This window comes from Pezoporus occidentalis, unplaced genomic scaffold (assembly GCF_034315485.1).
Source record: "Pezoporus occidentalis ecotype Australia unplaced genomic scaffold, CSIRO_AGI_Poc_V1 ctg115, whole genome shotgun sequence".
Lineage (NCBI taxonomy): Eukaryota > Metazoa > Chordata > Aves > Psittaciformes > Psittacidae > Pezoporus > Pezoporus occidentalis.
Window position 1 is genome coordinate 2,516,590 of NW_026912940.1, and position 13,433 is coordinate 2,530,022.

The 13,433-nt window shown below is 40.4% G+C and overlaps 1 protein-coding gene across 9 annotated transcripts in view; it reads left to right on the forward strand.

Annotated features, from left to right (window-relative positions):
- Positions 1-11,757, forward strand: part of FOXN3 (forkhead box N3) — a 216,955-nt gene extending 205,198 nt beyond the window's left edge. For 6 of the 9 annotated variants that reach the window (XM_062638632.1, XM_062638641.1, XM_062638623.1 and 3 more), the window contains 2 exons: positions 1,775-1,798; positions 4,388-11,757. In XM_062638632.1, the coding sequence (XP_062494616.1) occupies positions 1,775-1,798; positions 4,388-4,937 (574 nt within the window). In that variant the 3' untranslated portion in view covers positions 4,938-11,757. The remainder of the gene's footprint in view (positions 1-1,774; positions 1,799-4,387) is intronic. The other 3 variants (XM_062638666.1, XM_062638671.1, XM_062638689.1) reach the window with 1 other exon arrangement.
- Positions 11,758-13,433: the final 1,676 nt, after the last annotated feature.

Sequence of the window (13,433 nt, forward strand, 5' to 3'; positions counted from 1 at the left end):
TGAATTCACCTGTCTTTGATGTGGCATACCGTAAGTATATTTTAGCAAAACTTTCTGCCATTTAGCAAACAGAATGTGATTACCTATCTTTTTTTAAAGCTAGCAGAGAAATTTAAGGAAGATATATCTGTCCTTTTTAAAATAACTGAGACATACTTTCATCTCATCCTGAAGAGGACCTCTTTGATAGGCAGAGGTACTAACACTGTGCAAAGGACAGTATTTCCTTACCGAGACTTGAGATCCAGCTGTTGTGAGTCCCATCTGGCTGCTGCTAACATTAGTAGGAGAACTCCTATCCATTAACAGTGAGAATGGAGTCTGGCTTTCTAAAGTTCAGACTTACCTCTGCAGTGCTTGAGGGTTGTATCATTCTGCTACAGCCAACTTGAAATATTTTAAGAAGAATCTGTGCATGGTACTTTTATCTCTACAACTGTGGTTCAGATCCCTCAAGCAAATAAGACAGTCCACATCAGTAGGATGAGAAGTTCTAGAGACTGTCCTGTTCTTAAGGGAAGCCACCGCTTTAAAACATGTAGAAATGTCAGTTTCTGGAAATTTTGAAACAAAATTCTGGGAAAAAAAAACAGTAATGGGAAAAAAGAAGGTATTACTTGAAATAAATTTCCCCTCATTGTTATAGTAAGCACAGAATTCTTAAATACCTTGTCTTGCCCTGTAATTTCAAAATAGTCTAAACATCAGAGCAAGCACTTGTTTTAAAAATCTGTTATTGTTTCAGTAGCAAAGTTACAGTTACAACCAGAACTGTGAGCAAAAATAGATCCAGCTGGCCAGAGTGTGTCCCCTGAAGCCCAGGGCAGAATAGTGATCGTAATCTAGATTGACTACTCATGATCTAGATTGAACTAAGTAGATCAAATTCATTTTTTAGTGAGTATGTGTCGTGGTTTAAAACCAGCCAGGCAGCTTGTTCACTCATTCCCCCTTCTTTCCGTCCTCCTACTCCCGAAGTGATGGAGAGGAGAACCAAAAAGAATGCAACTCCCCCAGGTTGAGATAAGAACAGTTTAGTAACTAAGGTATAACACAAATCACTACTGCTACCACCAATAATAACAATGATAAAGGAAATAACAAGAGAAGACAATACAACACCTCAGCACCTGCCAACTGATAACTCGCCCCACCCTGCCTGACCAAGCACCAACCGATACCTCCTCCAACCTCACAGTGCCTTAGCCCTTCTGGGTAACTCTCAGTTACATCCTGGGCATGACGTGCTGTGGTATGGAATACCTCTTTGGTCAGTTTGGGTCAGGTGTCCTGTCTCTGCTTCCTCCCGGCTGCCCCTCCTCCCTGGCAGAGCATGAGGCTCACAAAGTCCTTGGCCAAACCAAAACATCCTTGTTATCAGCTCTGTTCCCGAGCTGAAAGTCAAAGCACTGCACTGCACCAGCTACCAAGAAGGGGAAAAATGACTGCTACTGCTGAACCCAGGACAGTATGTGACTGTATAAAAGCAATACAAACTTTAGAATGTCTCAGAAGCACATGCAGCATATGAATGGTTTCAGTATTTGTTTATTCAACTCATTAATACCAATTGTACGTAATTTGTCATATCTTATGTTTGAGCTATTGCCTATCAGGATACAAATCAGATTAATTTCTTTTCAGGGTACATTAGTTTTGATATGGTGTATATCCTAAAACACTCTGCCTGTATAACTTGCTCATTTCTGCAGACATCCTTTGCTAATTCTTTCCTTGACCTGCTTTCTCTTCCTTTTTTTATTTCCCTAAGCAGAACTGGTTGGAAATCTCTCAAAATGTAAGTGAAACCCGAGGTTTTTCTGAGATGCAAATGCTTTCCGTTTCCTGACCAGTTCCACCATAGATGCCTTTCTTCTCAAGTGTAGTGGTATTCCCTTTCCTCCCATATTTTTTAAGTTATTTCTTTTTTGCACCTTTCTGTGGTCTTCAGTTTTCCTTCATCATCACCTCTCGTTGCAGTCACTCCCTGTGGGATGCTAACCCCATAGTAGTACACCTTCCCCCAGGACATTGCTTCTGTAATCCCTGGGCCTTTCATTCTATATTTACCCCTTTTTGAAATGATTGGGATTTGGAGTAAGTCCCAGGGGCAGAGCTTTTGAATCCAAATTTTAGTCCTTTTAGGTAAAAGCAAAGACTAGAGACTCAAGAGCGGGGCAAATCAGGGATGTCTTTTTGGCACATGGTTGTTTTCCTCCATGGAACTGTAGCTTTCCTTTTAGTGATGGTCTCTCAGTACGAACTAACAGGAGTAGATCTAGTAACATGAAAATGGGCATCTTGATTGAAGTCCCATCTGTCAGAAGCTTTGTTCACTAATAACTTAGTCAGTAGGAATCCCATTTGAGTTTCCTCCTATTCTGTGCTGTGTTTGTTTCCTTGGAGCAAGAATTTATTGCTATTTTTTAATGGAAAATTAGTAGCAAGTAATTTTTATTACGCCACATTGCTCTGACTATTAGCTGCCTAGTAAAATCAAGTAACTAATTTTATGCTAATTTATGATAATGTAAAACATCTTTAAATGTAAATTTACCCTAAAAATGAAGAATCTGTCACTTAAAATGCATCATATGCTTCCTTGTAATGACTGATCTTAAGGACTTGGTTATAAATTCACCTTACAACTAGTTTAGTATGGATGATTTCTTCTTTTAAGCATTTGGCATCCTTTAATGACAACCCCTGCAGTGGCAAACCATCACAGAGTAAATGCAGCTGGTTTGCTGCACAGTCATGAATGACATTGCATTTAGATATTAATAATTGAAGGCTCTTTGTGTATTCCTTCTGGGTTCTGTATATAATTTATGGATCATAATGCTACTCAAAAACGTAGGGGGGGGGATTTGTTGAGCAAAGAGGTTGGCAGGAGGCTTTCTTTGCTAATAACTGGGCCTTCTAGTATATACATTTTTTTAACACACTGTAAATGAGAAAATTTGGAATGGCTGATTAATATGCTACCTAGTAGCATTGTCCTGTCACTGGTTCACAAAAGCCTGTTTCTTGTTTTAGCAAGCTCTGCAGACAAGAGCATTTAGATTTATAGGAACTGTGGAATTGCATACCTCTCTTCATTTTCCACCTTTCAGCCTTACCTTTCAGAAATGGGTAATACTCTGCTGTTCCTTCTAGAAACCAGAAGTGAGGTCCCTTCCCTGAGACCTTTCTCAGCAGGTCTCATTTTCTAAGCAGAGGATCAGTAATACTCTGTACTTGCCACTGTGCCATTCATCTTAAGAAGTACCTGTGTTAAGTGCATGTGTTTAAGAAAAGGTTCTAATCCAGTACTGCTGTGAGTGTGCAAAAGCACTCTAGTGATAGCATGCAGATGGCAAAAGCAGATTTTACAACAGGTTTTCATGTGATAGTTTAAACAGTGTTGCCAGTTTACTGTTTTTTTTTAACTGTGATAGAGGGGTCCAAGGCTGGTGGACTAGGGGTGGCAATGATGATGCCTTTATTCAATGATGAGCATCCTCCCCTCCTTTTTTCCTGCAGGAATTAAGTACTGCACAGGGTCAGTCCCTTCTTTAACAGACTTGCAGGCATTGTGTTGTAAATTCAGTGGCTCTAGTACTTTCCAATGCAAAAAGGAACACTGTTGGGTTTTAAATGTATCATGCTACAGTAGTTCACACAGCACCGAGTGCCATAGAACCGGAGGGGAAAATAACAACTTCTAGAACAAAAACAGATACTTTTTTTTCCTACTGTTTGTTTATAAACGTACTGTAATATTTTGTTGGCAGCTAGGGGCTTAAAATTATATTGCTTTTAAGAATATTCGTAAGATCAGAATCAGAAATGTGACTGGACCTGGGTTTTATGCTTAGTTGCTCCTTCTGTTCGAATGTGTCCTAAATAAATGGTAGCTGTGCTACTTCCATGTGAAGCATCTCCTACCCTTGGAACACTATTGCTGGAAAAGAGTCTTTGAGAGGAGGCAAAGTACTCCAGAAAGCTAGCGTCTCTCCCTCACATTTTTGGTAATATCATTTTATATGGAAAAGGGGAGAGGATTTTCTTTAAAATACAGTAAATAAAATAATGTGTTTTTTTCTTTTAAATTTTTTGGAAGTGAAAACTATTAGTTGAAATGTAAATCAGGACTGTTCAGACATCATTTATTTGCAACCATCCCCTCCTTCCTCCTGCCTCTTGTGCCATTACATCTTTTGACTTGTTTCATGTGTGGAGCCAATTCACAAGCAATTTGAGTCAGGCTTTGAAACCATCTTGCATGGACATTACTTTGATGGTCATAATTTCAGGTTATCAGTCAGTTAGATTTGTCATCTTCTGCACTGAATCAGGATCACATCTCTGTGGCTTCTGAGACTGCTTTGATTTGTTTCTACAGGAATGGAATAACCAACTGCCGGATGCGGACAGAAAGCGAACAGTCCTGTGGCTCTCCAGTTGTTAGCGGTGACCCAAAGGAGGATCACAACTACAGCAGTGCCAAATCTTCCAACCACAGGAGCACATCACCTGCAAGTGACTCCATTTCCTCTTCCTCTGCTGATGACCAGTATGAATTTGCAACTAAAGGTAGCCAGGACAGCAGTGAAAGAAGTGAAGTTAGCTTCCAGAGCCACGAGAGCCATAGTGAAACAGAAGAGGAGGACAAAAAGCAACATCGGAAGGAGACCAAGGATTCTTTAGCTGACAGTGGGTATGCTTCCCAGCACAAGAAAAGGCAACATTTAATGAAGGTGAAAAAAGTACCAAGTGACACACTGCCTCTTAAAAAGAGACGTACAGAAAAGCCCCCTGAGAGTGACGATGAGGAGATGAAAGAAGCTGCAGGATCACTCCTGCATTTGGCAGGAATTCGGTCCTGTTTGAACAACATCACCAATCGGACGGCAAAGGGGCAGAAAGAGCAAAAGGAAACCACAAAAAATTAGAACAAATAAATGATTTGTTTGAACTTACAAAGTTTTGTTTCATCACGTCAGGTGAATTCTAATGATTTGTGGCAATATCAGCAATTTTTTCCTTTTTTGTTTTTCTGTTTGTTTTTGGTTTGTTTTTTTTTTCTTTTTGTTTCTTTTTTTTTGACCCTTAAGATTTTTATTTTTAAAGGAGATTGAAGCCATAGAACTCATACTGACACTCAGCTTATTTACAAAAGCTTTTCATTACCTGAAGACAAAAAGTTAACAAATAACAAAAGCCAGAATCACCATTGCTTTCTCCGGCTTGTCAAAAATGCATGGTTGAATACGCAGTGACATCAACAGTAATGTGATGGGAGTAAAACTGGGCACTTGGAAATCCCTCTTACACTAGAAGAGCTGTGCATAATTTAGTAATCTTTCAGGCCTGGCCCTTAAGAATTGTTTTTAATGGCCTTACAATTGGGTTAGAAGTGAATGTGAATAAAGAGATTTGGGGGAAGGAGGAGGCATGTACTTCTCAACACCAAGAACAGCAGCACTTGGATACGTTGTGCCATAGAAGTCTTTGGATGGCCACTGGTGGCAACTACGCAAACCGTAATGCACTTTTAGTGCTTCTCATACTATACGTGGCTCATAATGTAACGACTGATAACTTCAAGTTTGGGGGAAATATGAACTATGTATGCAATGGGTTTCAGTGAAATAACGAAGAAAGAGGAGGGGAGGTCACTGTTAGTAGCATCGTTAATCATTGAGTTCTGTCTTCTATATTAAATTACAAGAATGTTCAAAAAGCCATAAGCCTGAAGATTGGCACTGTGTGCAAAAAATAATAGTAATAGGGAAAAACAAGCTATGTCTTCTAAACTGCCTGAGTAAAAAGCAATCGACTCTGAGAAATTACAGTAGATATTAAGGGAAAGAAATACATCAGAATCTGTTTCTGTGGATCAAATCCTTGATCTAACTGGGGAAACAAAGCTACAAAACCTGCCATTAGTAGTATTCTGTATGTAAAAATAAGAGGAAAGCATATTGGTGAACAGTAAAACTCAGAAGTTCAACAAAAGATCTCCTACACTGCCCTCTGAAATGAGAGCGCAGTTACCGTCAGTCAGGATTCATCTGTGCAAAAGTGACAGCAAAAGTTTCCAGATCAACCAGCGTAGCCAGCAGAAGAAATTTGATCCACATTGCATGGATTCCTTTTGGGAGGGGGGGAATACAAAAAGCAAACGATTTTTTTAATTCAAAGATGACAAAGTTCTTGTAAGGTAAATAATGTATTTAGCATGAAGCATGAATTATTTTCATATAAATATAGAAATTAGAGAAAAAGGCTATGCCTCTAATTTTTAAGCCCTTAGGCTTAGAGTTGTTTTTTTGGGGTTTTATTTTTTTTTTATTTGTTTGTTTTGTTTTTGTTTTGGTTCTTTCTTTTTTTGTTGTTGTTGGGTTGTTTTGTTGGGTTTTTTTTGAAGCAGGTGTTTAAGGTTTAACCTTCTTCAGGGACAAACACTGACTGTTGGGGAACTTACTCTGCAATATTAAAATCTTCATGCTCTGGTAGGGCTTGGATGGTTGAATTAAACTGCCTTGTCTGCACATTCAGCCCTGCCCCCTACTTCTGTTTAACAAAAAAAAAAAAAACAAAAACAAAAAAAAAACAAGTAAACTGTGTCCTTTCTTCGTCTGTACATGTGTAACATGACGCAATAATCTGAGGGCAAATTTAGTAGTGAGTGTGTATGACAGAATCAAGAGAATAATGGAGGTTAATTGAGGAAAACTCTCTGATTTGATTCAGGAATAAATAGACAAGAAAATAGCTTTGCTAATTTGCCATGAGAAAATGAAGTTAGGAAAGAGCCTTACTGAGGTGTCCAGAGAATAACCAGTGTTACAGAGTGTGATTCAGGTATAGTGCTATTCTCCTGGTGATGACAGCTCCTGGAGATCCCTACAGCAGAGGGAAACTGTGAAATAAATAAGATAGTCTCTCTCACCCAGATTCATGAATTTGGCATGATAAATTCTACACGTAGAATATACTAGAGGCAAGAAGAAAATCCCAGGAACCAAACACTTGACAGAACAAAATGGTCTGTTTCTTAAAAAGACTGCAGGTTTATATTTATCCTTAACAGCTGTTTTCAGGCAGCAGTTTCACCAGGATGGATCTAGTTTATGGAGAGTGATTTAAAGAAGTGTTTGACTTCCCACTTAGGGGAGTGAGCTAAAAATTGCTTTTGGAGATGCCTGTGGTGTGTGTTCAGTTAGGGGTGGAAGGACTGAAGGGCAGGCTGGCTGGACCTGTTCCGGTGCTCTGCAAGCATTTTGCCATGTAACAAACAGGGCCACACTAAAGGCATCACAGCAAAATGGTGCTTCTCTTCCATTTCACCCAGATCCTGGGATCTTCAGGAGCTGCCTGACAGCTGCTGGAGCCCAGCACAACTGCCAACTATGCAGATAAGGAAGGAGAGAGACAGTGATAGTGCAAGGAACAGCTCTCCGCCTCCCTCAGCTGATTCCCAGTGGGGTTGGTTCCCAGCTTTGGTTAAGTCAGGGGTACATCGATACTAACTTTCGTTGGCTGCCTGCAGCCCTTAGAAGAAAGGGCTTGGAAAACGGGAAGGACCAGTCCCTTGGCCAGCTAGCACGGAGGTGAATGAGCCATAGCTTTCCTTATATGTGATTGGACTGGGGTAATTGGCTTCTGCCCCAATTCACGCTCCTTACAGCCAGAGTCCGCAGGTAGTGAACCACACCGCCACTGCACAAGAAAACTGGTTCCTTCTGCGTTATATGGACTTTGGGGAGAGTAATTTGAAATACAACATACTACAGTATCAGTTTGCCACTACCTTTGCTCATTAGTGCACAGTTGTACCAGCTCAGGGGTGGTTTAATACTTACCCAAAAGCAGTGTTGAAAAGCCAGATTTAGTGGCAGGAAATACACTCAAACCATGGCTCAGCCATCTCTGTCCTCCAGAGAAAGCGATGTGGTTGTGTGCTGGTGGCCGGATTCTGTCCACAGTCACGACACTAGTTCCAGAGCAGCTCCACTGATTGCAGTGTGTCAGTGCAAATGAGATCCGTGTCTGCTGATCAAGTAACATTCATTAATGTGGACTCTTGGTGATGAAGTATATAATTACCACTAGTATTACTCACCTTAGAAAACAGTCATTTTGCATAGATATCTAATTAGGCAGGTTATCTCTATATACGTACATATAATCTAAGACTTCAAAAACTCCTTTATATACTTGCTGCTAAACCTAAAATGTTGGCAGGCATCTATTTTCATGTAAAATTTGTGGCTCCTAGTCTGATCTGCTGAAGAGGTGTTAGTAGGAGTTTACAAAGTTACATTCTGAAACCAGTAGTTTGGCTGGGGACTAATGCCATCAGCAGATTATTTCTTGCGTTTAAAAACAACTGGCACTTATTGACCCTTACTCTGACTGTTGGTGAGAAGTACAGAATTTGGGTTTGTATAAAGTACTTAGGAGTCACCTTTTAACCCGTTATTGTGCCTGGCTGACAATGGCAGCTTTGTCAGAACAGTCAGGCAAGTTCTCTCCTATTATAACAATTGAGACTGATCTGTTTTCCAAAATATACTATGTCAGCTTTTCAATTCAGTTGTCTCTACTTTGACTGAATCATGCCAAAAGGGAGTGGTAATTGCACTGTATTACTAACTTGCCAGACATGAGGTGGTTTGGGTTTGCTTGTTTGCTTTCCTTACTAAGCCATTTTAGGGTGAGAAGTTGTCAGATCTAACTTTCCATTTTCCTCACTCTATCAGTATTGCCAAATTAGCATTTCTGCAAGACAGGTGGGGCCTGGGGAATCCCAGTATGTCAGCAAGCATTCAGTGGTGAGTTTCAGGGAGGCGTGAATTGTAGGGGTCGCTGGACTTCATGGTGGGTTCCTTTGGAATATGCCTTTTGCAGCAAGAGGCTCTTGCAGGCCAGAGCTAATATCACAAGCAGATTTCACCAGTGTCTGCAGGGAGGTGAAATCTGCTGGTTGTGCTTAATGTTCTGCAAGGAATTGGATGTCCTACTGCATTTTGATGCAGATCCTGCCTGCATTTAAAATTTCAAGCACAGGTGTTGAACAGCTTTAATGTATCACCCCGTAGCTGTTTCTGAAAGCAGTCTGATCCTGATCTTCTCCTGGCAAAGCCAGCAGTAGTTCTGCCAAGATCACAGGGGTTCACAGCTGAAAAGCCTGATGTGGGAGCGAGGAGGTGTGCCATGTATGACTAGATAACTCTTCCATGACTGTTCTTTCTGGCAGTTCAGTTGAGGTCCATACTCTGGCTCCTCTCTTAAACAGGAGAATGGAATCTCAAAGGAGAGGCATCAGCTCCCAGTGTTCGACTGAATTACTGTCTACCTTTGGAAAAGATACAGAGAAACTCCGGGGGCTGCATTCTTCACTGGAGTGAGGTACAGTTACATCGACATGCTTTAGCATGAGAATGAAATCCTAAATTGTACACCAACTGGCACCAGGATAAAATGACCAAACACACTTTGTCCCAGTTTCTGGGTAGCAGTGATTGATTTTCACTGAGATTGTGGCTTCCAAATTGTCTAAAGATCTAGATAGGCGCAATCTGAGGTTTTCTAGGAGGTGAAGGTGTCCGATCTCACTTGCCATCAGCGGAGCTATAGACACCCAAGTGCTCCTGGGAACCTTCCCTGTTTCACTGTTAACTGTTATTACCAGTTTTTCTTGACTCTGTCCCTCAGCATTCTTTAAAGCTCTCCCATGCTCTGGGATCAGAATAAATTTATTGGGAGAATGCATTTCCACTTTAAGATGCAATGCAACTTACTTCACTCCATGGAGAATGCAAACCCAGCTCCTTCAGGTACGTCACTGCTGCCTGAATAGCTCATTGGCATATTTTACAGGAAATACCTTGAAATGTTTTCTTGACTTTGCCACCAAAAGGGCATTTGAACCATGCATCCTCTTGATTGTAACAGAGTATCAGTGTTGACCGTTTGACCAGTTAAGTTTTAGTAGTGTTCTTCACAGCCCTCCAGTAATATATCAAACACTGTTATGCACATAATGCAGCACTGTGATCTAATTTAAATAATACTTTTTTATTATTTATACTACTATATGTAATATACATCAACACTTTGCTATATAACCTAAGTGATAACCCTCTTCTTAGTTAACTGCCAAACTTCGAATTTGTTTGGTTTATATTGCAGTTAGCACAGTTACCAAGTTGTAATGATGTCTCTTTTCCTCTGAAATGGGATGTGTAAGTCAAACTATACATTTTGTGTGTTTCTGTTTTGAGCTGGAGTTTATAAGGATTTACACACAACATTCAGTGTTCTGTATAAATCTGCATACATTTGTGAATTCATCCGTTAATCCCCTTTTATTTAGAAAGTATTAATTGATGGTGGTTTATTAGGGGGTTTTTTGCATTTTTATTTTTAGTACTGGTTATTCTTGAATTAAGCAAAGACTTGTCAGCTGGGTTGCTTTACCTTTGATTGTGTACATGACCTTATAATTCTTCCACAGTTCAGCAAACAAGTACTAGCTTCACTGACCAAAAAAAGTCTCAACCTAATGTGTCTATGGTGCTGTATTTTGCTGGTGTACATTTAAAGCCAGAACTGATTTAAAGGTCACTGTTGAGTTGTTCTAAAAAGTAGCCTTTCCTGGTTTTGGGAGTTTGGGTTTTGTTTTAGCATTGAAACAAAGTATATTTATCTAAAGCTATATAATGTTTTTTTCTACTGTATCACATTTCCTTTTGCAAAGAGGGGGAAATCAACCTGGTGTAACATCCTTTCCCAGTTGATGGAAGGGAGTTTTGTTTCACTTCTTTATTTTCAGTGGATTTCATTGGGCCTTGGATCTGCCCAGCAGTGATGAGAGTTCATCATCTGAGGGCTTAAGGGATAAGGGACAACTCATGCTGGCCCTCAGTGCTAGAAGAGATTTTACTGGATGCTGTAATTCCATGCTGGATTCTAGGATGGCTGATCATCTAGAGATGGGAATCTTTTTCATTTGTTTTTTGTGGCCTGAAATCCCGAGACTTTTCTTTTTTCATTCAGATGACATTGAACTTGAGTACATCTTTCAGTTCCTAGAGCATTGTACATTTCCTGAGTACATGTGTGGGACAGCAATTGAAAGTCATACCTGTATCTGATAACCAGTTCCCGTGCCTGCATCATTCACACTCACTACTTAAAACTGCCATGATGTAAAATGTCGGGGGGAATGATTTGTGTGTGTATGAAAAGCATTATGGACTTGTACATTTTTTTTTATACTCTGATCTGTAATTTCTGAAATATTTTGTTTTACAGAAAAAAAAGTGATAAAGCAATCAAAAGACCAAGAGATTTAGTATCAATGCTTGAGGGTCACAGGACCTTAACTGGCCAATAAGTTAATTTAGTACAGAGATACGCCAATTTTTTTCCTGTACTTGGTATCTGAAACTGCCAACTTCATCAATATTAAAACACGAACTGTGGTGGGGAATGAACAGTGATGTTAAGTTGTATTTGTGTTTACCTAAATGAGCAGTCCGAAGGCAAGTGCAATCAGCTGATCTTTAGGAAAAATGAAAATGTTGATTTAGAGGCATACTTGCATTTTACATTTTCTTGATGTGTAATCATATTGCCAAAGACAAACTATTTCATCAATTATTATTGTAAATAACACTTTCCCGAAACCTACCATAAAGTTTCTGTGATGTATTGTCTTCCAGTTGCAATAAAAATTACTGAGTTGCATCAATTGAACAATTGTAGTTGTGTGAATATTCAGAATATGCCCAGATATTAAGGAAAGGAGGAACAACTGTGAGGTTCTTTTTAATAAGCGAATTCCTTCACTATTAAATAGTTCTGTGGGATGTTACCTGCATCTTCACTGCAGTAGGTACCAACTCACGTTAATTTGCTGCCATGCGCAAATGGCTATGTGTACTAAATGGGTGTTATGTTAGGGCCTGATCTTCCTTTCTCAGCAGTTCTGCAGCTTGGAAACAAAGCTGATTTCGCTGGGAACTGTGTATTTTTAAAAAGTCAGCAACAGTCAGGAGATGCAGTAATAAACATGCCAGCAGTGTAGATACACATAAAACATCCTGAAAACACCACCTTCTAACCTCTGAATGAACCCTCACAGGCTTTATTCTGGTTTCTGCAAAACTAGGACCCTTTAATTCTTTTGCCATGTTAGTCCTTTACCTTGTGGCACAAAAGGACTGTTTGCAGCAGGAAATCTGTTGGTCCAAAAGCTTCCAAGCTGGTTGCCTCAATTGCCCAAATCTGTAACCACCCAGAGGCATCCTGTGCTTCAAATACTTGGAGCCTCCCGTGGTCACCTTGGGCTGTTGCAGGAATCAGTAGTGCTGTTTGCTCACTGGTGCTAAAAACTAGCCTGTTCGGTGCCATTCTGTAGATCCAGCCGTCCAACACAAGTCCAGAGCTGAAGAACACAGTGTAAAAGTCTCTCTTCAGAGAGTTAAACTGGGTAGTAAAATCTTATAAATAAAATCATTCCACAAAGCCTGTTTGAAAGTGTTCTATGAACAGCCCTGTGTGTTTATAGGTTAAACTTTTAAAAGGATGGAGAAGGAAAAATGCTCTCTCAGTCTTTGATCAAACAAAAATGTTTCTCACATGGTCTGAGATGCTGCTGAAGCAGGAGGGTGGTTCTCGGCTGCATAATGAGAATGCATGGTTGCTGAAGCTGGAACTCCATCTGCCCCGGAGCTATAGAGGTGTTACCCTCAGGTGTCTCGACACCATCCTGAGCAGTTGGTATGGGAGATGACCAGAGCAGGCATCTGAGGGACAAGATGGATATAAACAGGTCTGGGGGGGAGGGAGTGTGGCAGAAGAAACAAATGTGCAAGATGTACATAACAGAGCAGAAAGCAGTTCAGCCCCATATCTGACCAGCCAGTTTATACTTCAGTGTATTGCCTGAAAAGGTTTCAGTTTGTAACCTCTCCTCTGTGCCCACTGCTGCAGCAATGGAACAGAGAGAAAAACCAGCCTCAGCCACTGAGATGAGATGAGACTGATGAGAAGGAAAAAACCACTTAACTGTGCTCTGGACTGTCTTCCTCTAATGGATCTCCCCCTCCCATCTGCTGCCAGTTAAGCAAGTATGACGCAGCATGGTCTAGGGATGGATCTGTAGCAACATGTAGTGGAGCAAGGAGACTCACGGCCTCCACAGCTCGCCAAGAGACTGGTCTTGGGCTTGTTTCAGCATAGGGCATTATGTGAGGGCCTCGAACTGTTTAAATCAGGCACACTATTTGAGATGCGGTGAACCCCAGTTGTGCTGAGGGCTTTTTGTGCAACCCTGCTGTTTGCGTGCTATGGGCAAAACAGTCTCAAGCTGCAAATTTTACTTCATTGCCAATTAACACAGAAGTCTGATTGCTCATTTGGGTATTTATAAA